The 24085-nt window shown below is 58.9% G+C and overlaps 1 protein-coding gene across 1 annotated transcript; it reads right to left on the reverse strand.

The window, feature by feature from the left end:
- Positions 1-218: 218 nt before the first annotated feature.
- Positions 219-23831, reverse strand: LOC308340681 (ATPase family AAA domain-containing protein 3). The gene is made up of 16 exons (XM_080800030.1): positions 23510-23831; positions 18887-18963; positions 18054-18155; positions 17687-17746; positions 15926-15995; positions 15440-15605; positions 15176-15245; positions 12184-12339; positions 11105-11161; positions 10774-10899; positions 10419-10543; positions 9887-9938; positions 9502-9572; positions 8621-8788; positions 7126-7234; positions 219-1195 (listed from the first exon to the last, which is right to left on the reverse strand). The coding sequence occupies exons 1-16, from the start codon at positions 23709-23711 to the stop codon at positions 1031-1033; spliced, it is 1776 nt and encodes a 591-aa protein (XP_080656156.1). The 5' UTR covers positions 23712-23831; the 3' UTR covers positions 219-1030.
- Between the last annotated feature and the right edge of the window lie 254 nt (positions 23832-24085).

Consider the following 24085-nt stretch of genomic DNA (forward strand, 5'->3'; position numbering starts at 1 on the left):
GGCCCCGGCCTGTAGCAGCAATAAGGCCCCTGAGCCCCACCGCGGCAAGTGCGGCCACCCTGCCCAGGGCATCCCCGGTCGGGCGCCTCACTGTGACCCCCACCCCTGCTGGTCAGTAAATTCTCCAGAAAGCTCCAGTCTCGGCCTCTTCTTTCATCGCTGAACCTGTGACCCCTTCAAGCGTCTGCCCCTTGAATCAGCCATGAGACACACACCTTACGAGGTACCCTGTCGGAGTTTTTATTGGATTCTGGATAAAAAGCCCGCAACTCCAATGGATGGAGAGCCACAGATCCTGTGGGCCAGGGCAGCGCCCCCAGCACTGGACATCCCTGGCCAGTGGGTCCTGCGGCCTTCCAGGCACCACCACCAGTCGCCGGCAGCTAGTTCTTACCCTCTAGGTGTGTCCCAGTCACACTCCTGAGTCCCTCTCCTGAGATCCTGGGGACAGCAGGTGGGGGGCAGGGGAAGCAGCCCCCAGCCAGCAGCACAGGAGTCGGCTCTGCTCACCCCTCCCCTGCTGGCTGAGACCGGGCAAGGTCAGGCCCCTACCCCTGCCCTGCCCTCCCTCAGCCAAGCCCCCTCGGGGGACAGGTACAGCAGCTACAAGAGCTCAGCCAGCATCTGCGGACCGGCAGTGGCAGCATGACCCGTCCGTCCCTGGGCTCGGGGACAGTGCCTTCTCCCCAGTCCGGCCCACCCAGCAAGCACCACCGGCTGGAGGTAACGGACTGGGGTACAAAGGAACCAAGCCTACCACAAAGGTGCTGCACTTGGTCCCAAGCAGAGGCCTTTAGGGCTGTTCTGGCGCCGACTGGGTGAATACGTAAAGACGCTGAGGTGGGGGTCCTGCAGGCCCCTCACTGGTAGAGGGGAGCCTCTTCACAGCAAAGCTCCCCGCAGGCCAAGGGCGCAGAAAACAGAAGCGCCACAGGCCAGCGGGGGGGCAGGTCCATTCCGACACGGAGGGGAGGGCTTCTTCCTGGCAAAGCCGCCTGGCCAGTGCGGCTGCTGGGCATCCAGGCCCAGCTCACTGAGCCTGTGTGCTTGGGAGCGGGGGCTGGTCATCCTTAGGCCTGGCTCCCTCCGCTTTCAGCCACTGCATCTTCTGCTGGTGCTGCTGGATGGCGTCCTGGACCCGGACATCCATCATGGCCTCCGTGAGGACCCCGTCCTCCGAGGCATACGCCATGGCCTGGCAGGGAAGGACAGCACTGATGCAGGGCACATGGAGGGGCTACCCGCAGGGGAAAAGGGTCCCCCAGCCCAGACTTTCAGCCCCTGGGTGCCACCAGTGACCGGAAACCACCCGCCCTGCAGGACAGGGCCAGACCCAGGGATGAGGCGGCCTGGCTGGCCCACCCGTGAGCTCGCCTCTTGGGAGATGCCCTCAGAACCCGGAGGCCTCCCGGGCGGTGGCGGTCCAGACTGGGACGCGAGTCCGCCAGGAGGAGTGCTGGCCCATACCCTCTACCAGAGGCGCGTGCCAGTCTCGGGAGGGGCGCAGCCCCCCCAGCAGAACACACACATTCAGCATGCCAGCGGCACATGCTCGGCTCCCCGTGTGTACAGGAGCGTGCTTGCGAGGGAAGCCGCAGCCACGGCAGCCACCATGCCTGCAATGCCCGTGGCCCTGCCCACGTCCCCCGTTGGCACGAGTGCTATGTTCTTGCATCACTGAGTTTCTCAATGACTTGCTAAAAATATCAGGTTGAGGCCAGCTGTCAAGCAGCAGCTCAGGCCCCCCAGCACAGACCTGGAAGGCCCTCACAGAGAGCAAAGCTCCCCTCCAGGCCAGGACACACATGACAGAACCACCACACGCCATTTGGGGAGGCAGGTCCACTCTGACACTGAGGGGAGGAGGGCAGGACCCCTAGGAAGAGAGCTCCCCAGGAGGCCCCAGCAATTGTAGCTCGGTCACAGAGTATCCCACCAGGCCCAGCTGCCCCTGAACGCCGAGCACCCGAAGCAGCTGGAGCTTCCCCGGTGGGAAGGCAGAGGGAGGAGCCCCTTCCAGAATCCCGGAGCAACTGAGCCGACACGTCTGCCCAAGGGGGCCAGGACCCCCACTGAGGGATGGCTGGACCGAGCGATGGGCTTCCAGCTAAGTGAGGAAAAGGGGAAACTAGTCACTTTACCATGGAGAAACCCGGCGAGCACCACCTTAACCAGGTCAACATCCCTGTGATGTTGCACGGACGTCACGTGTCCCCTGTCAGGACGTGACCAGGAGGGCACCTCATCTCTGGGGTCTTCTCCCCAAACCCACAATCTCAGTCTAACTGTGAGAAAAACATCAGAAGGACAGTCTCTGTAACACCGGACCAGCACTCCTCAAAACCGCCAGGATCGTCAGAAACAAAAGACACCCGGGAACTGTCACAGCCCCAAGGAGCCCAAGCAGAGACGGCAGCTGAAGACAGGGGACTCTGGAGGGGGCCCTGGAAAAGATCAAGTCCGAGGCAGAGGCCACAGTGACAAGGCAAATGTGCCTCACGAGAGGAGTCACAGCACCATGCGGAGGCTCCTCGCCGTCCTCACGACCGTCCTCCGAGCCTGAAGTGACTAAAAACACAGGAAACGTCACTTAAAGAAAAAAGGCAAGCCCTGGACTCAGGGGCTTCGCTGGTGAATTCCGCCCAACACTTAACACACTGTCCTTCTCAAAGTGCCAAAACACTGGAGAGGAAGGAACACGAATTCGATTCCGAAGCCAGCATAACCTCGACGGTAAAAGCGGACAGAACACCACAGTGAAACCACAGACCGATACCCTCCCTGGTGTTAACGCAAAATTCTTCAGTAAAATACTTGCAAACCACATTCAGTACCATGTTGAGGGAATTATACCCCGTGGCCAGGTGGGATTTACTCCTGGGAAGCACTCATGATGCCCACAGAAAAAACTAACCACCCTGATGCGCCACGTTAATAGAACGAAGGACCAAAAACCCGCGACCACCTCAAAGGCTGCAGAAAATGCCGCTGGCAAAACTCTGCACCCTTTCCTGGTAAAAACACTCAATAAGCTAGGAATGGAGGGAAATTTCCTTAACGTTCTAAAGGTCATTTGTGAACAACCCACAGCAAGTATATTACCCCTGGTGAAAGACTGGCAGCCTTCCTCGGTCAGGAACAAGTCGCGGACGGCCACTCGCACCGCTCCCACGCAACACAGTAGCAGAAGTCCTACCCAGAGCAATTAGGCAAGAAAAAGAAATAAAAGGGATCCAAACTGGCAGGAAAGAAATAAAATTATCTGTTTTGAAGATAACATATGCTTGTATGTAGTAAATCCTAAAGATGCCCACAAAAGTAAAACTAATAAACTCGGGGCGCCTGGGTCGCTCAGTGGATTAAGTGTCTGACTCTTGATCTCAGGGTTGTGAGTAAAAAATAAAATAAGCAAATTCAGCAAATCTGCAGGATACAAAATTAACACACAAAAACCATTTGTGTTTTGCGTCACCTGGGGAGCTCGGTCAGTTAAGCCTCTGCCTTTGGCTCAGGTCATGATCCCAGGGTGTTGGGATCGAGTCCCATGCTGGGCTCCCTGCTCAGTGGGGAGCCTGCTTCCCTCTCTCTGCCTGTCTCTATCTCTACTTGTGATCTCTCTCTCTCTCTCTGTCAAATAAATAAATATTTTTAAAAAATTAAAACCTTTTGTACATCAAAATCTTTAAAAAAAGAACAAAGTGAGGGGCCGCTCAGCTGGCTGTCAGTGGAACATGCGACTCCTGACCTCTGGCCGGTGAGTTTGAGCCCCAAAGGACATTATCAACCAAATAAAGAGTAAAAAAGCAACTCACTGAAGGGTAGGAAGTATCTGTAAATCACATATCCGATAAATGGTTAGTATCCACAATACATAAAGAACTCAACAAAAAGCAACCTGATTCAAAAATGGGCAAAGGACGTGAATAGACATCTCTCTAGGAAAACAGATGCATGGCCAGAAAGCACACAAGATGCCCACATCACTAACCATCAGGGAAATGCAATCCAAGTTACCAAGAGCGGTCACTTCACATCCACTAGGACGGCGACGGCTACTATCCAAACAACAGAAAAGAACGAGTATTGATGAGCGGGCCAGAAACCAGCTGTGTGCACGCCTGGTGGGAACGTAAAGTGTGCAACCGCTGTAGGAAACAGCACAGCAGCTCCTCAAACATGAAAGATAGTATTTTCCTTTAAAGATTTTACTTATTTATTTGACACAGAGAGATCACCAGTAGGCAGGGAGGCAGGCAGAGAGGGAGAAGCAGGCTCCCCGCCGAGCAGAGAGCCCGATGCGGGGCTCGATCCCAGGACCGTGAGATCATGACCGGAGCCGAAGGCGGAGGCTTCACCCACTGAGCCCCCGGGCGCCCCGGGAGACGGTATTATCACATGATCCAGTAATCTCCCTTCTTGGTGCGTTCTCAAAGGAATGAAGAATGGGGTTTCAGAGATACCAGGACACCCGAAGTTAACAGGGGCATTATTCACAACAGCCACCCGAGTGTCCATGTCAGTGGATAAATGGATTCCCAAAATGAAATATATCCACAAGGAATTATGATTCTGTCTTTAAAAGGAAAGAAATGCTGGCACGTGGTACCACACGGATGGACCTTAAGGACATGATTTTGAGTGAAGTCAGTCACAAAAGGACAAATGCTGCCGGTTCAGCTCAGACGCCCCATCTAGGGGCGTCCCCTTCGCAGGAAGTGGAAGGGCGGGCGCCAGGAGGGTCAGCGCTTCACAGGACGGCACTGCAGCTTGGGAGACGGACATGTCCCGGGGACGGACGGCTGTGACGGCCACACAACAGTGTGAATGCATTTAATGCCGCTAAGCTGTGGGCCTAAAGATGGTTAAAATGGCAAACTTTGCCTGAAGAGTTACAGTAACGACACAGTGCATTCCCACAACAGAGAGCTGAGAGCGAGCCGGACTCCATCGTGAAACCACCAGGCAAGCGGCATGGGCGTCAGGGAGCAAGTGCACGGGGCCCCACCCCTGCAGTCCGGCCCAGGAGAGGCAGGGAGGCCAGCGCAAGCCCAGCCACCTCCGGGCACCTGAGGGTACAAAGAGAAGAAGACCACATTCCTCCCAAGGGGGGACACCGAGGCACTCTGGTCCCTCCTCTCTGGACCTCGCACTCCTCTCCCACGAGCACGACAAGACTGACCGGCACGCCCCAGGCTGGGCCAACTGGTCGGTGACGGGATACCCCCGGTGGAGGGAAAGACCCTCCAGGGAGAACACCCCACAGGCTCCAGAGGTCTAGTCACTGCCTCCCGCACTAATGCCGTGTCTGACAATCACTAGCTCTCCATCCGCCAGGCTTGTGGCAGACTTGTCACCTGGTCTGGGCAGGTGACATATGATGTAGACAGAAAGGAGGTGTGCTGGTTCTAGGTGGAAACATCGAGAACCAGGGCGTGGTTTGCTGTCAGGGACTGAATGTGTCCCCAGACTCATAGCGTGAAGCCCTGACCCCTCAGTGCAGCTGTCGGGGCCGACAAGGACGATGTTAACAGCAGAGGAGGTCGTGAGAGTGGGGACCGATCCCATAGGACTAGTGTCCTTACACATCAGAGCTCTACTTCTGCCACACGAGAAGGACAAAGCCAGAAAATCACCAACCGAAAGGCAGGAAGGGCCCACCACCAGAACCCCGTGCTGGCACCCTGCTCTGGGACTTCCTGCCTTCAAACCTTAGAAAACGAACGTCTGCGCTCGGGTGGCCTGGGCCGTGGAGCTGTCAGAGCAGCCCCAGCCGACACACGGCGGTCCTCTCCTCCGCTGCTTACAGAAACAGAGCCACCCTCGTGAGGCCTGGGTCCTGAGTTGAGGATAACCTAGAGCCACCCAGCTGGTCCACACTGGGACGCAGTTCAGCCTCTGCAGCGGCTGGAGCAGCGCAGCCAGATCCGGCCAGTCCCCTGCTCCGGCCAGGCTCACTCTAACCCGGGCCCCTGCTCCGGCCAGGCTCACTGTAACCCGGGCCCCTGCTCCGGCCAGGCTCACTGTAACCCGGGCCCCTGCTCCGGCCAGGCTCACTCTAACCCAGTCCCTGGGGTACCCAAGCTACCATGCTCCGGTCAGAGTAGACGTCTCACTAACAAACACATGCTCACTTAGAAGCGCTGTGGAATTTCTAGTGGTTGGACATCAGGCAGCCTTGGAAGATCTGGGCGCAGGCCCCACAGAGGCAGTGACTCCGACACGAAGCCAAGGGCTGGCCATAGACAGGAGCCACTCAGCAGCCCCCACCTGACAGGGCTTTTCTCTCCTCAGCAATAACCGACCTGCAAATACTTCCTGGATGCCTGTACCCAGGGCTCCTAGGGGATAACTGGCTCCCCTCCCTGGGGGTTGGAGGGGCCTTGTGGACACTAGAGGGGGAAACAGCAGGCGTTGGAAATGACAAGAACCACTCTGGGCTGTGTGCCCTGGGTCACAACACGACGATAAAGTCAGCCTAACTCGTGTGTTCTACGCTGCCCTCAAGACCCCACGGCAAAGCCGACCGTGCACGAAGCAGACAGCCCTCCGCACCGACGGTCTACATCTGGCAAAGACCTGGGAAGGACATGCCTAACCCCTTACCAGATCAGATTCACTTCTTGGTTCCTCATCCCATTTGCCCTCTGATGAGCCCACAGACCGCACACGGGACGCTCCATGTGGCCCTGTGGACCCCTACCCCCCACCAACTACAGAATCGCCTGCCCCAAATGTGCTAGGCTCCAGCCTGGGACAGACTCCAGTGGTACCCGAGACATCAAGCATGGGCCTGTGGGACCTTGATGCCTATATGACAGCTGGTTCACTTCCAGGAAACCCCACGTGATTTCAGAGCCCTGACCTGCAACGAAACCACAATGACAAGGAGGTGGGCCGTAATATGCAAAGTTAGTGACACCTCTCCACACCCTCCTGCAGTGGGGGCAGAAGCAGGTGGCAGCCATAAAGTAGGACAGGGCATGACATCTGTGCGCAGAAAATCCTTCAACAGAAACACCCTGGGGGCGGGTGTGGGGGCAGGGGCCAGCACTGGCTCCCTTCGAATGCTTCATCATTTCCCACCCGGTCAAGCTCACACCTGTAGGGCCCACATCCCCAGCTCACCTGCCAAGCCACAGCGAGCTGGGAGATCTCCCGGCCTGACATGCCCTCCGTCAGGTGTGCGATCTCCGAACACTTCTTCCCGTAGTCAAACTGAGCGAGCTTCAAGCGCCTGTGAAGGAGAAATTCCCGTGCGATGTCCTGGAACCCAAGGGACCCTGGACAAGACCAGAGATCTAGGAGGGCCCCTTGGCTCCCACATGAAAGGAGGACTGGGATATCTGCCAGGGGCAGGAACCCGTACTAGAAACCCCCACGTCCGAACGCCCCAACTTCTAAAGAGCCAAACTCTGCCTTAATGACTGCTCTCGATTCCAGGGCTACCAGTTCTGCCCTATTGGCCCCACTAGGAACCTCTCTTCCTTCGGGAGCCCAGGTGTCCGCGCAGGGGCTGTGTGGGGACAGCAGTGCGGGAGGCACTCTGTCGCAGCTGCGGGGCTGGTGGGGACGAGCACGAACGGAGGGGCTCCTGCAGCCTCACGCCCAGCTCTACCACCAGACCTGGGGGCAGGGACCACGTCCTTCTCAGACCACCCCGGTGCCCAGAGGGCACAGCAGCTAAAACCCTGCCCGGGGTGAGCTGCTGGCAAGTGGGGAATCAGACAGAGGAAAGCGGACACTTCAGGTTCGAGCAAGGTTCACTCCTGTCAACCACATGCTGAGCCCCCTTTCCAGTCCGGTCCAGCTAAAGACCCAGGAGAGGCAGTCACTCATGGGAAAAGAGACCTCAGAAACTCACACCGCAACCAGTGTCTGGACTGCAGTCAGGCTAGAAAGGGCCACCGGGAGGCTGGGCGGTACCGGCGCTGGCCAGGTGCGAGGGAGAAAAGAGGCTCAGGGAGTGGAACGCAAGGGCTCAGGCCGCAGAGGGACAGACGGGCAGGCAAAGCCCGTCCTAGAACAGAAGATGGCTCTCGCCACCACCAGTGACAGGAGGGATTCAGGTCAGTGCTGCTGCGAGGTCTGGCTCCCCGGAGATGGTTAAAAATAGAGCAGCCTTTCCTATTTGGAGCACTCCGGACGGAGCAACGAGTGAGGGTGGCCCAGACAGAACGTGGAGAGCTCCCCCATCGCCGGGTGACTTTTGCAGAACAGGGGCCTTGGTGTGTGCTGGCAAGGGGCCCTGGGCTCCCCGGAGTCTGGGTGAGCAGTGAACAAGGGCGAGTACACCTCCAAGATCGCCACGACCACCTCAGGGTGAACAAAGCCCAGCCGAGGCCTGGCAATCACCATTACAGGCCCTCGCTCTGACTGCAGGGGGCCCTGACTGCAGCCGGGATCCCTCAAGAGCCCCGGACTGTTACGAGACTTCACGCAGCAGAAAAGCACGGAGATGCTGGTCTGTGATGACGGGGCACGGAGTCCAACACGGGGGCCAGCCGGTGAGCATACCTGACCCCCGCGTGCAACCCCAGGGTTAGGACAGGGGTGCAGCACCCGGGCGGGGAGCTTGAGGTCGCGGAGGGCCCTGCGGCACTCCAGCCATCGGGATACTTACTGCTTTCCCTCTGTGGCCGGCTTCAGAACGTGCTTGTGGAAATACAGCCTCACCAGGCGCTCCCGCTCCTCCCGCTGCGGCAGGCCGAAGTGGACCATCTCGTCAATGCGGTCGTTGACAGCCCAGTCAAACTGCTCAGGTTGGTTGCTGGCCAGGACCAGCATGAACCTGAAGCCAGCGGACAGCGGGGGCTAAGGGGCCGGCTGACCCGGGTGCTTGCCCCCAGGGTAGGGAGCCTCTTAAACCCACACAGGACCATTTTCTAGAAGAATCTATCCGGCAGCCTTTTAACCCAAAACACCAGCATTGCCCAGCACTGTCCTTTGCCACCCACCCATCCGGTGAACATTTCTCTGCTGACTGATGGCCCAGCCTGATGGGGTGGCCATTTAAGCCAGGAGCCCCATGGCTGGAGACTGACCTCAGCCCCGCGCCAGCCTGAGCCGCGGGGTCCGCGGTTCAGCCAGTTCAGCAGGAACCTGGGCCAGACGCCCAGGAGGTCTGAGCAGGGGTGAGGGTCTCTGTAGGCAGGAGCCGTGCCAGACAAGGGGGAAGCGTATGACCGGGTGGCCCCACAGCTGACTGGAGGGCGAGGCGCCCCCCGGCGACCAGGGGGCCCCCTCAACAACGCAGGAGAGCAAGAGTAGGGGATCTGGAAGGACCGAGCCCCTTCCCAGAGCAACCTATGCCCCAGGGCAGCTGGCCGTAGGCTGACCACCTGGGCAGCCCGCCGTGGACGGCAACCAGCAATCCCAAGCGCGGTGACTGTGGGCGAGGACTGGCACCCGGCTCTGAGAGCCCTGCACCCTGACCGGCCCGGCCCCGCAGCAGGAGCCTCGGTTTCCCCGCGAGGTGGCTGTGCGCCGGCAGGCGGCCCTCACTTGCTGCTGTGCTGTCCCGTCCGGTGCAGGAAGGCGTTCAGGGTGGCCCTGAGGTCCTCGCTGATCCTCTCCTGCAGAGAAAGTCTTGCTGTCAGCGGGGAGGCAGCCGAGCGGAGGCACACAAAGGCCCCGCACCAGCCCTCCGGGAGCCCTGCACTAAACATCTCTTCAGAAGCCGCTGAAGACGCCACAGGACCAACTCCTGCTTTTCAGACCAAATTAATGAAGAAAGTACGGCTGAGGAGCGGGCTGGGGTCAGACTTCATCCCGAGCAACTGGCGACCTCCCCATAAAGCCCAAACACGGCCAACGGACACCACTCCTGACCGCACACCTACGGCCGGCCGGGCCCAGCAGGCCAGACGGAAGCTTCCAGAATACTCACAGTCGCTCGCTTCCTGAGAAAAGCGTCCGCTTCATCCACGAAGAGCAGGAGGCTGGGACGGGGGAAGGATGAACGAGAAGTGGTGAGGGCCGCCCAGTGGAGCACGTTCCAACGGAACTCCGTTTCAGGAACCCGACACGCCTGCGAACTCAGCAGTGGCTGGGGACCCCGGACCCGACAGGGGCACACCCAGAGCCAGTGCTGCAGGGAAGCGACTGGCTTGTGCCAAACATCCTAATGTGGCACAAGTATCGGGGCCGGCAGCTTCTCGTCTTCCACGGGTTAAAAAACAGAAGCACCAAGAGGCTCCTGTGACGAGCACGAGCCGCCAGTCTGTTCTCGGGGTGAATTTCTCCCTCGGACTCCCGCCCCCACAGTATTCCAGCTTTGTGCACAACCAGAGACAGGCTGCAGGGAAAGTCGCTGACCCCCCGCCGCTCACCCCTCCCAGCGGGCGCTCCAGGGGCCGCCGGGAACCCAGGCCAGGCAAGCACATGCACGTGGGGGGCCATCCCAGAGGGGCCCGGCTCACCCTCGCCGGCTGGTATTGGCCCAGTCGAAGACCTTGTGCATGGCAGTCACGCCGTCCCGCCCCATGGGGGCCACATCCCCGCCTGTCATGATGGCATAGTCCATGCCTGAGTGCAGCGCGAGTTTCTAGGCGAGAAAGGGGCCGGGGGGGGGGGGTAGGGGTGGGGGGAGGGCAAAGCCTGTTTACTGTCCTCCCCTTCGAAGCCCACACGCATTGAGCTCGGCCCCTACCACCAGGTACGGCTAGGATGCCGCTTGCCTCGAAAGCTGGCCCCTCTGCACGGCCCGTCCCTGAGAGCCACAGCAGCAGCTGCTGCCCACGGCGCCCCACCCACCTATGCGGCGCATGCCCTCACCTTGGCAAACAGGGTCTTGCCGGTCCCAGGAGGCCCGTACACCAGAATGTTCCTGTACAGGCTGTGGTTCTTCTTGGTGTTCCTCGTTGCTATGGCAATGTCCCGCACACGGGCCTCCAGGCTGGGCTGCCAGGGGACACGGCAGGTTGGGGGGTACTCGGCTGCCAGTGTGCTCCTCCTGAGCATCGGGACCAGCCCCAAAGCCAGCTCATCCCAGGCATTCTACTTCAGGAAGGAAAAGCAGCCCCAGCCTGGAGGACAGCTCTACGGGCAGAAGGGTGCCTCCCACCCCAAAGCCCATCGCAGCCCTGGGATGGGCAGCACCACTTACACTGAGGACGACGCCCTCCAGCGCGTCCTGAGGCTTACTGAGGAGCCGCCTGCTGACCTGGGGGCGGGGGGGGGGGCAGGGGACAAAACATAGGGACAGTAAACTCATCAGCAGAGCCCACAACACGACACAGGCACGGAGCGCCGGGAGCAGCCTGACCGCCACACAGAAACTGCCGTGGAGCACGCTCCGGGCCGCACGTGCCTGGGACCTGCTCCCGCTCTGGAAGGGTGGCCTACGAGCTGCCTGTGCTACTGGGCTAGGCCACTTGCAGAGAGCGCGAGCAAGTATGCGGCTCGGAACCCGACAGGGGGCTTGATCCCATGACGAGGAGATCACGAGCTTCGGTGAAATCAAGAGCCAAATGCTTGGCCAACGGAGCCACCCAGGACCCCCTTCAGATTCTTTACTGATTTTGGGGCGCCTGGGGGCACTCAATTAAGCGTCTGCCTTTGGCTTGGGTCATGATCCCAGGGTCCCGGGATCGAGCCCCGCGTTGGGCTTCCGGCTTAGCGGGGAGCCTGCTTCTCCCACTGCTCCTACATACCCCCCGCCCCAGCTCATGCACTCTCTTCCTCAAATAAAATCTTAAAAAAATAAAGAAAAAAGATTCTTTACGGATCCTAATTTTCTCAGTTACCCACAGCGATCACTATGGAGACCCAGCCACAGCCTGTGGGCGGGTACGCAACAGGAATGAGACAAGCGGGCAGGAGGCCTGGCTCCCCTCGAGGAAGGGAGCTCACAGCGCGCAACTTCCAGCGACTTCTCACAGGACAATGGCACACGGGAGCCCCAGGATTTTGTAAACAACCCAAAATCTGCCCAGGGACAATCACACCAACAGATCCCCAGAGGTGACAGAGTGGATATGGTGAGGGTCTCCCCAGTGCGGACGTGACAGGCTCCCAGAACAGCGCCAAGAAGGAAAAAGCCACAGTCAAATCCAACGTGCTGGAGAGAACAGACGGTATTCAGGTAATGAGGGGAAGCAAAGACACACGTTCACGACTCAGCTGAAATGCCAGAAAGAACTGGGCAGGACACGCGACCGCAGTGAGAAATGGGCCCGCACTTACCTGCACGGGGTGCCTCAGGGCCTCTAGCACCGTGATACGAGACGTCTCCCTCACCAGGGACGGCTTCCCCAGCCGGGCCTCAATGTACCGTCCGGCAACAGATGTGGCGTTCTTGGCAGAATAGACTCCGACGGCCAGCAGCGTCAGCCCAGCCACCTGGAGCGGGGGAGTGGGAGGGCAGGCAGAGCCCGCCCATCCCGCACCGAGTCCTGAGCAATTGGCACTGCGCCCTCTGCTCACCCCAGCCCATGCAAGGTGACGCAAGGGTCCCACAGCAGCATCCCAGCTGGTGCTCAGTTTCGCGTGAGCCCAGGTATTTCCAGATGGGCAAGATATCAAAAAGCTTATCATGAACAACCTTTCTAAGAAAGCTACTGCAAGGGGCGCCTGGGTGGCTCAGTGGGTTAAAGCCTCTGCCTTTGGCTCAGGTCATGATCCCAGGGTCCTGAGATCGAGCCCCGCGTTGGGCTCTCTGCTCAGCAGGGAGCCTACTTCCCCCTCTCTCTCTGCCTGCCTCTCTGCCTACTTGTGATCTCTCTCTGTGTGTCAAATAAATAAATAAAATCTTTTAAAAAAAATAAATAGGGACGCCTGGGTGGCTCAGTTGGTTAAGCGGCTGCCTTCAGCTCGGGTCATGGTCCCAGCGTCCTGGGATCGAGTCCCACATCGGGCTCCTTGCTCAATGGGGAGCCTGCTTCTCCCTCTGCCTCTGCCTACCACTCTGTCTGCCTGTGCTCGCTCGCTCTCTCCCTAACAAATAAATAAATTAAAAAAAAAAAAAACTTAAAAAAAAAAAATAAATAAAGCCTCTGCCTTCGGCTCAGGTCATGATCTCAGGGTCCTGGGATCGAGGCCCGCATCGGGCTCTCTGCTCAGCGGGGAGCCTGCTTTCTCCCCTCTCTCTGCCTACTTGTGATCTCTCTCTCTGTCAAATAAATAAATAAAATCTTAAAAAAAGAAAAGAAAAGAAAACTGCTGCGGGATGCACTCCAGTGGGACTAGGGAAGCTTCCAGGTGACGGGAGCCCCAGCGACCCCAAGGCTCACAGGAGACAGACCGAATGCTGCGGTGGGAGCACAATCACGGGTCACGGGACCAAGAGCTACAAGAGTTTCCTGGAAAGTATGCCGACACCCGGAAACAAAACTGAAATGGCTTCCTTCCAAGACAAACAGCCTCGCCACGGCAGGAGGAAGCAAGGTTCCGGGAGACCAGGTGGAAACTAGTGACAGGAACAAGGGTCTGAGGGGAGGTGGCAGGGTAGCTGGGGCGGGGCCGGCCTCAGGGCAGCCAGAAGCTCGTGAATACAGCAACCTCCAACGCAGCCCGGTGTTCTCCAGCAACCACCCCTGGGTGCGTCTCCCCAGCTTGCTGGGAAGGTACACACTGGACTCGTGAGCAGCCGATCCAACGAGAAGGACGGCCAAGGGGCGTTTCCTGCGTAGCCTGTCCTGTGCCCAATTCCCTGCCGAGGAGCTCTGTCAGGGCGCAGGGCCGGGACTGACTGCCACCCCACCCCGCAGCCCTGGTCAAGCTTCCAGACTGAAGATGGACATTAGAGATTCAAGGGCAAACACAGATGTTTAGAACAGCTGGAAAGATCTGAGTGTACGGGGTGCTCAGACCACAGGAGCCGTCAGAATGCCCTTAATTCACCTTAAAACACTCCAGGGAGAGGGGGTGGTGGTACCTGGGTGGCTTGCTTGGTAGAGAGTCTGCCCTGGGCTCAGGTCGTGACCTCAGGGTCCTGGAATCAGCCCCGCATCTGGCCCTCTGCTCAGCAGGGAGCCCGCTTCTCCCCCTCCTTCTGCCCCTCCCCTCCCCCACTTTGCACTCTCTCCCTCAAATAAATAAATCACATCTTTTTTTAAGATTTGGTCATTTATTTGACACAGGAGACCGCACACAAGCCAAGGGAACAGGAGAGGGAGAAGCAGGCTTCCTGCTGAGCAGGGAGCCTGACATGGGGCTCCATCCCAGGACCCTGGGATCCGGACCTGAGCTGAAGGCAGAGGCTTAACCACTGAGCCACCCAGGCGCCCCTAAATGAATTAAATCTTAGGGGGAAAAAAGGCAACAACCTCACTAGCTGCAGGTTTCCTTAACTGGCGTCCTGCCCTCCCCGGACAGTCCACCCCTGCTCTCCTTGAGGCACAGCTGACCTCCCCTACTGCCCTTCACCGTCTCCAGAACGAGGCTAGAACTACGTCCAAAGCAGGGCGCTTGCAGGAAGGGCTTGGGAAGCCAGGACGCCGGGAACACAGATGCACAGGGACACTCCTAGTTAGCCAGGCTACTTGTTAGGGCCTCACTACCACGGGAGCAGATGCCAAGTCACACCGTGTGGCCCAGAGCAGTGCCTGGCGCAAGGCCGACAGCAGAAGGCCTTGCGGAGTTGGGGGCTCTTCGGGAACTTGCCCTGGCTGACGCTCTCCCCACTGCCCTGAGTGCTGACCAGTCGCATGGCATGGGGCACAGACCACAGGGCCTGAGGACAAGTGCCTGGAGTCCTACGGCCTCGCTGGCTGCCCTACGCTTCCCACTAGAGGGTGGGAAGGAGCCTGGTTTAGAGAGGTTCACAGCCACATCTCCAGTGGCCCTGGAGCTCTAGCTGGGCGCCCCCCTTGAGGCCGCCAGGCAGATTTCCAGTTTTCCAAAGGGCAGCGCTTCTAGGGAAGAGGGAAGTTGGTGCTCTGGCTTCAGATCCAGCTTCTGGATCTTCCCACATCTTGCAGCCCAAAGGTTAAAAAGCCTTACCCCAACGCCAACGGTGAACTGCTGGCCGTGCCCCACACCCTGGGGCTGTACCACGTCCTGTTTTCACAGGAAGGGGCTGGAGGGAAGGGCAGCAGCAAAGGCTTACACCTTGGCCCTGCCTGGCCTCCCCCAGTCGGGTGCCAGGCCCCTTTCACTGCTGGGAGGAGGCAGGGACGCAACCCAGCAGTGACTGAGACACAGGCCATAAGCAGGAAGACGTGGCAGGGGTGTTTACCGTGGCTGTCACTTTGTCCCAGTCTGTCACAAAGGCACGGAATCCTTCACCAAACAGGGCGCCCGCTGTCCTGTAGAGGAAGCAGCTATGTGACTAGGGATCTGGGCCCCGGGCTGGAGAAGAGGGCAAGGGCGATGAAGGTCAGCCCTGAAGGTCAGCACCCGGGAAGACCTACTGAGAGGCCGCCTCCCACCAATGTACCAACCGAGGGCCTCCTGGCCCAGGTGAAAGGCCAGATGACATCGCCAGGGGCCTCTGACTCACCTGATGGACTCCAGGATGGTCTGGCGGTGCTCAGCAGCCTTCAGGCGGATCTGCTCACGAATGATGTCTGCGTTCTCCCGCTCGGCCTTGGCCCGGGCCCGGGCCTCTGCCTCCACACGCAGCATTTCGTTCTTGTGCCGCAGTTCCATCTCCCGTTCCACGGTGGCTGCCAGGGAAAGGGCAGGGAGAGGGTGTTCAGCCCAAGGCCCCCTAACCCTCCCAGTGAGGCCCAGGCAACCCTCCTCCCGGGAGGGAGGCGACGCCCGTCAGATGCTGGGGGAATGCCGGGCTTGCCTAGCTCCTGCTACGCGGCCCCAACCAGAGAACCGAGAGCCCCTGGGAGGCCCTATTGAGAGTCCTCAGATGTTGCTCGGGGACCCGAGGGCCTGAAGCGACACACGTCCGTGCTTACGGGCTGCTCTCCCCAGCGGCCGTTCTGCGGCCCGGGGCAGCTCCGAGGACACAGCCCCACGAGCCCCGCTCTACCTCGCCGCAGGGCCTCCTGCTTCTGCACCGACTCCTCCTGCTTCCGTAAATTCTCCTCATTGAGAAGTTGCTGAGAAGAAGCCACAGGGAAAAGGGAAAACTTTCAAAATTAGGAAAAACTGATCTGGGGTGACTGGGCAGCTCGATCGGCTGAGCTTGGTTTTGGCTCAGGCCACGATCTCAGGGTCATGGGAAGGAGCCCTGCGTCGGGCTCTGTGTCCAGCAGGGAGTCTGCCTTTCTCCTCCTCCCTCCACCTCCCCACCCCTGCTCATGCACTCACTCTCGTTAAAGTAAATAAGTGAAACCTTATATATTAAAAATGATCAGGAATCAATCTAAGAGCTGAGCTGCCTCAGCCTGTGGGGACACGTATGCTGCCCTGGGGTCTGCAAACCTCTCTGGGAATGACAGCCCAGGGCCTACACACTCCACAGCCCTCGGAGGCAGGTCTGAACCCCACGCAGAACAAGTGCACGTGTGCATGGGGGTGGGGTAGCGCAGGAGCCCTTGCTGCTAGCACAGGTCCACCACAGGACAGGCCTCTGGGCACCCTAGGCCAGACAAACAGCTGTCCTCAGAACACTGTTTCTTTCGGGGCGCCTGGGTGGTCCAGTGGGTTAAGCCTCTGCTTTAGGCTCGGGTCATGATCTCAGGGTCCTGGGATCGAGCCCCACATAGGGCTCTCTGCTAAGCGGGGAGCCTGCTTCTCCCCCCACCCCCCGGCCTGCCTCTCTGCCTACTTGTGATCTCTGTCAAATACATACATAAAATCTTAAAAAAAAAAAAAAAAAAGAACACTGTCTTCCCCCGTGAAATTTACTTTTAGGGAAAAAAAAAATTTTTTTTAAAGATTTTATTTATTTATTTAACAGAGAGACCACGAGACACAAGCAGTGGGAGTGGGAGAGGAGAAGCAGGCTTCCCACAGAGCAGGGAGCCCGATGCGGGGCTCGATCCCAGGACCCTGGATCATGACCTGAGCCGAAGGCAGACGCTGAACGACTGAGCCACCCAGGCGCCCCCACAAGTACCTCCTTCACCTCCATCACCCATCCCACCCCTCTCCCCCCACCTCTCTCCAAGGACCCTCAGTTTGTTCCCTATCATTAGGAGTCTCTTATGGTTTGTCTCCTTCCCTCCTTTGCTTTTCACCCTTCCCCTATGTTCACCTGTTTTGTTTCTTGAATTCCACGTACGAGGGGCGCCTGGGTAGCTCAGTGGGTTAAAGCCTCTGCCTTCAGCTCAGGTCATGATCCCCGGGTCCTGGGATCAAGCCCCGCATCGGGCTCTCTGCTCAGCAGGGAGCCTGCTTCCCTTCCTCTCTCTCTGCCTGCCTCTCTGCCTACTTGTGATCTCTCTCTGTCAAATAAATAAATAAAATCTTAAAAAAAAAAAAATTCCACATACGAGTGAAATCAGGTTGTCTTGCTCTGAATGACTTTTCTGCTTAATATTATATACCCTAACTCCACCTAAACTGTAGCAAAGGGGAAGATTTCTTCCTTTTTCAAGGCTGAGTTTCCTTGTGACGCCCTAACAGGTACCAGCATCTGGAAACCACCCCTACCATGACCTTGTCACAGACTGGTTCCCAGGTTCTCACCCAGAAGAAGCTCGCCACAGCCAGAGCCTGGAGGCCCGTGTCTCCTGTGTGTGCGCGTCCCTGGGACCCAGCACCCACTGCTGGTAAAACAGCGAATTCCGGCCCACCAGCTGCCCCAGAAGACGCCGTGCCCTCGGCACAGACGGAGGCGGCTCACCTGCTGCTTCAGCTGGTCCTCGTAGCGCTGCCGGGCCAGCTTGTCTTGGTACTGGGCCCTCTAGGGAGGGAGAGGGCAGCGTGAATACGGCTCAGCCGGAAAAGCTGGCGGACGGCCTGAAACCAACATCTGAATCCAGACCTTCCCGGGTGCCGCGCCCTCAGAGAAGCCACCCACCCCTCCCTGCTGCGAGCGAGCACACACGCTTGGGATGCGCGTGCTCCCCGTCACGCTCAGCACCGGCGGCTCCACGGGCTTCCCGGAGCCTCGACGGGCGACAGACGCAGACGGAAGCCGGGGACCACGGCGCGCCCCAGCAGCGCTCCGCCCCGGTCACCCTGGGCCTGCGCGGCCCTGCGGTCCTTACGGCTTGGTGCTGCCGCGTCTCCTCGCTCAGGGTCTTCCTCCGCTCTTCGGCCTGCACGCGGATCTGCTCGCTCTTCAGCTGTTCGACAGCGGCCTCGTACTCCTACAGAATGTTCCGGTGGCTGCGAGCCCAGAGCCGCTGGGGCCTCCCTCTCAGGACTGTGAGCTCGGGGCTCACTGCCTCAACAACCCTCTCCCGTGAGGGCTCCAAAGGGGCTGGACAGGAGCAGGAGAGGCGCCCGGAAAACACAGCCTGGACCGGCACCCCGCACGCCCATCAGCCCCCAGCCACAGGGGCACCATGGCCCAGGACCCCCCGGACCCACAGGTAGTGAAGTGCCAGGAGAACGGACAGGGCCGGGCCCCAAAGAAGCAAGGGCATCCAGGAGACCTGCTGGGATGTCGCTCACTCCCTTCCCCCCAGTTTCCGTGGCTTAGGTCCCTTGCTCACTTCTGGACTACGCTTTACAACAGCCAACGGTGCGGGCCAGAGCCTGTGCCTCCCCTGTGCGTGCTGCGAGCTCAGCGTAAAGGTCCCGCCGAAGGCAGGCAGACCAGGCGAGAGCGTGCCTCGGAGAGGGGCCGGTCCTCCCCACGGCAGCCCTTCCGGGCGGGGCTACCGCAAGCATTCGGGGGACAAACCCAGCCTCTGGCCTCTTCGTGTTTCCCTCTCAAACACAAGCACAAAGGCAAATCCAAGAAGAGAGCCGCCCCAGGAACCCGCCCGAGGAACCCGCCCGAGGAACCCGCCCGGGCCCACGCGCTCCTCCTCCTTGCAGGCCCTCCCCGCGCCACGGGCTGAGGCTTCCTCCGGGCCGGCCGCCCACCGCGCACCTTGAGCTTGGACTGTTGCTGCAGCTGCAGCGTCTGCTCCTGCATCTGCGCCAGACTCAGGGCCTCCTTGGCGTGTCCTGGGAGGGAGAGGGACAGAGCGGCTGTCAGGACGCTGGCGTACCAGGCAGGCGTCCCGGTGTGCCGGGACCACAGCTCACCTCAACAGCAACATGCCTGTGCCCACCCTCACTCCCGCGATCTCGCTTGGCGACTCCCCCCCCCACCAAGGCCACCGCCCCCTTCTCATCCGCTGTGTCCGCGCCCCCCTCCACAGAAAGCCCCGCACGAGAGACGTCACACCCTCACCCGCTGTCGCGTCCGGAGGCCTATTAGAAAGGCTGCCCCACTCGAGCTGAGAGGAGGGTCAATGGGACAGTCACATCCCAGTTAAATAAAAAAGCAGCCTGTGGCAAGGGTATCTTATTTTTCGTGGTAGGTAGTTTCTCTTAAGTCTCCAATACCTGTCACGATTAACCCGATACCAAACACATGCGCGTAGCACAATCAACAGGAAGTAAACAGTTAAGTTACAAATAAGCCAATGCACAGAGTGAAGACTCTTCACAGACCTCGTGAACACATACGTTATCGATGTCTTCTGTGTGTATTTTTTTTTAAAGATTTTCTTTATCTGTCAACAGAAAGAGAGGGAGAGCGTGCGCACGCGCACCCAAGCAGGAGGAGCAGCAGGCAGCCCGATGCGGGACTCAATCCCAAGACCCTGGGATCATGACCTGAGCCTCCCAGGCATCCCTTCCCCGTGTATTTTATTCATAAGGTGCAACTCGTATCCAACAATATTGGGTATTCTGGGAAAAAACTAAGTTCTGGTCCTCTCCTAACCAAAAAGCCCATGCATCTGGCTTCTCAAATATTTCAGTGAGGACACAATTCTCCCATACGTGAGACTTTACTATAAAAAACGTTCTACTAGGGGTGCCTGGGTAGCTCAGTGGGTTAAAGCCTCTGCCTTCGGCTCAGGTCATGATCCCAGGGTCCTGGGATAGAGCCCCTCATTGGGCTCTCTGCTCAGCTCTGCTTCCCTCTCTCTCTCTGCCTGCCTCTCTGCCTACTTGTGATCTCCGTCTGTCAAATAAATAAACAAAATCTTAAAAAAAAAAAAAGTTCTACTATATGACAGCACGGAGAGTAACTGGGAACCCCTGGGAACCCAGCGCCCTGACAAAACAATGCACCTGCTTTTCTCCCTTTGTGTACCAAGCATCTACCCTTCCACCCCAGACCCACAATCTGGTTTTTGAAGCCTTTGAAGTATGTTGCAGACCCCAGTGCCCATCACCCCCAAACCGCAGCAAACACGTCAGGAACTAGAGCAGACTTCTGCACACAGGGCTGTCAGCGCCCGCACAGGCGGACGTGGATGTGGTGGCAGCTGATGAGTCTGAAGGTTCCGCTAGGGCAGGGCGACGAGAACACGGTGCCTGCGCCTGGGAAGGACCTTCCGAGCCAGTCCAGATCGGGCTGGCACAGCCTCCCACCCTCCACTGCAAGGCTCTTCCCTGGGTGTCTGGTGATCAGAGGCACAGGACCCCGGGGGACCCCCCCCGAGGAGAGGCGGCACAAAGGCACCGGGGTCCTATATCCTGCACCATAAAACTGGGAAGCCACAAAGCCACGCCTTGAACAGACCACAGGAGACCCTTTAACATAAACACCTGAGCAGGAGTGCGTGAGAGCACAATAGTGCTCACCCTGGTGCAGCAGACAGGAACATGGGCGCCTCAAGCCAACAACGCGGAGACCGGGTCCCAGCTGCCCTTTTCACTCACGGCATGACCTTTGGCCAGCCAGGCTAACCCCACCTGCAAACGGGGCAATCAGAGATCCCTCAGCCACTGCCTCTCGAAAGAGGGAAAGGGGAGAGCAAGTACCTCAGCGCAGGGCCTGGCACACGCCCGGCTCATCACAAGCTCCGACCTCACATTACCAATGACCATTTACCACCTCGAGATCATCCTGTTAAAGGAGCTGCGCCTTCCAAAGCATCCCCGTAGCGCCTCCTACAGGCAAGGGGCTCTTTTACGCACCCACTTTCAAGGAGCAGACAGGCACGCGGACTGGAGCACTCAGAGATCTCAAGGCCAAATGTGCTTCTCTAGCCTCCAAGGAAGGCCTAGAGACCTAGGGGATGAGGGAGCATCAGGCTGGGCCCAAAGGACAGAGCAGGTGGTCATACTACCAGGAGCTGCTAACAGCATCTTGGTTTGCTTGGAGACAGCAGTGAGGTCGATGAACAGGCCCAGCCCAACCAGGAAGGCACTGCCGCCTGTGAGCTGGGAGCACCAAAAAGACAGGTTTTGGAGAGTGGCTACTTTTTTTTTTTTTAAGATTTTATTTATTTATTTGACAGACAGAGATCACAAGTAAGCAGAGAGACAGACAGAGGTGGGGGGAAGCAGGCTCCCTGCTGAGCAGCGAGCCCGATACGGGACTGGATCCCAGGACCCTGAGATCATGACCTGGGCCAAAGGCAGAGGCTTAACCCGCTGAACCACCCAGGCGCCCCTGGAGAGCGGCTATTGAGCAGAGAGGGAAGAGGCACCCTGGGAAGAATGGCTTGGGGACAGAAAGAGGGTGGTACACAGGGGCAAAAACCTCTCCCACTGACCAGCAGTTAGGCCAGGAAGGCTCACAGGAACAGAACGAAGTAGAGGGACGCCTGGCTGGCTCGGTCGAGGAACATGCGACGCCTGATCTTGGGGTTTTAAGTCTGGACCCTAAGTTGGGTACAGACATGACTTAAAAAGTAAAAAAAGGGGCGTCTGGGTGGCTCAGTGGGTTAAAGCCACTGCCTTCGGCTCAGGTCATGGTCCCAGGGTCCTGGAATCGAGCCCCGCATCGGGCTCTCTGCTCAGCGGGGAGCCTGCTTCCTCCCTTCTCTCTCTGCCTGCCTCTCTGCCTACTTGTGATCTGTCTGTCAAATAAATAAATAAAGTCTTTAAAAAAAAATGGGGGGGGTGCCTGGGTGGCTCAGTGTGTGGGGGCCTCTGCCTTCAGCTCGGATCATGATCCCAGAGTCCTGGAATAGAGCCCCGCATTGGGCTCTCTGTTCTGTGGGGAGCCTGCTTCTCCCTCTCCATCTGCTGCTCTCCCTGCTTGTGCTCTCTTGCTCTGTCAAATAAATGAATCGTATCTTAAAAAAAAAAAAAAAATCGGATGTAGAGACTGATGGGGAACCATACCTCCTCTACAGTGTCCCCTGGGGACTCAGCTGGAGAATATTCTGGGGGAGGAGCTCTCAGGCAGCTGGTACCAGAGACCTGGCAGCTGTTCAGAGGCATGATCAGGTGAGGAAGAGAGGCCCCTGACCTGCCTCCCCTCAGGCACACTCAAAGCTATTCACAAAGGCCCCTATAACTGCAAGGGTTTGGGGACAGTACGATTCAGCTTCCATAAGTGGGAAAACTCTGAAATTCTCTGCAGGACTGAGTGGATAAAATGTCACAGGAGCTGGGGCAGAAAGGTGCCCCCCCACAAGGCGTTAACAAGAAACTGGATCACATGTCAAAAATCTATCATCATCCGAGGAGCCCTGATGCCCAGCCCAACCTCGTAACTGAAATTATCCAGGCAGGCCTAAGGAAACAGGCCATCCTAAGCCCAGGCCCAAATAGCCAAATGTTTTTAATGTCCCCAGGGGACCTGAGAGCCAGGCATCCTCGCACCAAAATGTTCTTGCAGTCCCCTGGGGAAGGGCAGGGACTGAACCACAAAGTGTCACGCTTCTCCGTCCTTAAACAGACAGACTCTCCCTTACACCTGTTTATAACACGGCTTCTTTATACAGCCTCCTTTGAAAAAACGGGCATCTCTGCTCAAGCAATAATTTGAGAACAACTGTATGTTTTCAATCGGTATTTGCTCGGTGTCTTTTACATCCCAGATTCTCCAACACCTGAACTGCGTCCTAGGACAAATCATTAAGCCAACAGGAGAAGAGAAAATTGAGAGGAAAGGACACAGGCTTAGTGAAGGTCCAGCTGAAGACGGTGCCTTGAGGGCCGAGTCAGGAAGGCTACCAGGAGGGGCCGGGACATACTGGCCTGCGTTGAACTACAGACCCCTCCCATCTGAACGCTCATGCTTTCCAGTAACAAGCACAAATCTGCTTTACTTTCCACGAAACCAATGGCCCTCCACCGCACTTCCCTGCCCAAGCGGAGGCCTGTTACCGCACCACACTCCGACCGGATCTGGCCAAGCCTCTGGCCACGTGGAGGCAGCAGCAGGCGCGAGGAGCTCCCCTCCGCGACAGTCACTGAAGCCCAGGCTCCAGCCCCGGCACCTGCTGCCTGTGACCTCTCAAAGTTCGATCTGCACCAGCTTCCTCAGTGGAGGACGCTCGGAAGGTGCCAGGGCTGCTGGTGTCCCCGGCGTCCCCGCACGCACGGTGGCTCCGGCCAGGTTTATTCCCGTAGGCCGGTCTCCTCGCCGGGCAAGTGGGACTGCACCCAGCCGCCTACCACTCGGGCGGTCGGGGAGTCCAATGCGCCCCGGGACCGGGCATGCCCGGGGGCTCGGTGGACCGGCTCTCCGTGGAAGAGCCCCGAGCTCCCCGGGCCCCCACCCCAGCCCGGCCCCCACCCTCGCCGCCGCACTCACGCGAATGCTCCAGCTCTCGCGCCGCCTTGGCTGCGCGCTCCAGGCCCGTGGGGTCAAAGTTGCTCCATTTGTCCTTGGGCGCCTGCCGATCCCCCGCGCCGCGGTCCCCGCCGCCCTCCGCCCCAGGCTGAGCGGGCGGCAGAGACAGCGGCGGCCCCGCGCCTTCGCCCTTGGGGCCCTTGATCCCGAAGAGCCACGACATGGCGCGAGACCGCCACGCGCCGCGGCACCCGCGGGGAGCCGAAGCCGAGCTGAAGCGCGGGGAGCCGAGCAGACCCCACGCGCCGCGAGCCGGCGGTCAGAGGTCCCGCGCAGGCGCAACAACGCCTCTTCCTCCCAGGCGACGGAAGCGCATTAGGGACACGAATCGTGCGGCCTTCGGATTGGCCGCGGGTGGCGTGACGTCACCGGCGTCCGCGCCGGGACTGCCTGAACGTGCTCTGGGGGCGAGCCGTCGAGGGGCGGGCCGTCGAGGGGCGGGCCGAAGCGCCTAGTTACGGGGCCGGCTCAGGGACGAAACCGACGGGTTGGGTGCGTGTGCGCCCTGGTTTACGTCGGTTCCTAGTCAGTTCTGCG

Source organism: Martes martes (genome assembly GCF_963455335.1).
Source record: "Martes martes genome assembly, chromosome: 4".
In the NCBI taxonomy this organism is placed as follows: domain Eukaryota; kingdom Metazoa; phylum Chordata; class Mammalia; order Carnivora; family Mustelidae; genus Martes; species Martes martes.

Bases quoted from the DNA above. Each gene is read 5' to 3' on its own strand.
- LOC308340681 (XM_080800030.1), bottom strand. From the start codon at position 23,711: ATGTCGTGGCTCTTCGGGATCAAGGGCCCCAAGGGCGAAGGCGCGGGG. The intron at 15,996-17,686 runs GTGAGCCGCCTC...GCTTCTTCTCAG, and splicing joins AGGACCAGCTGAAGCAGCAG to CAACTTCTCAATGAGGAGAA. The intron at 11,162-12,183 runs GTAAGTGCGGGC...CCCCGCCCCCAG, and splicing joins CCCTGAGGCACCCCGTGCAG to GTCAGCAGGCGGCTCCTCAG.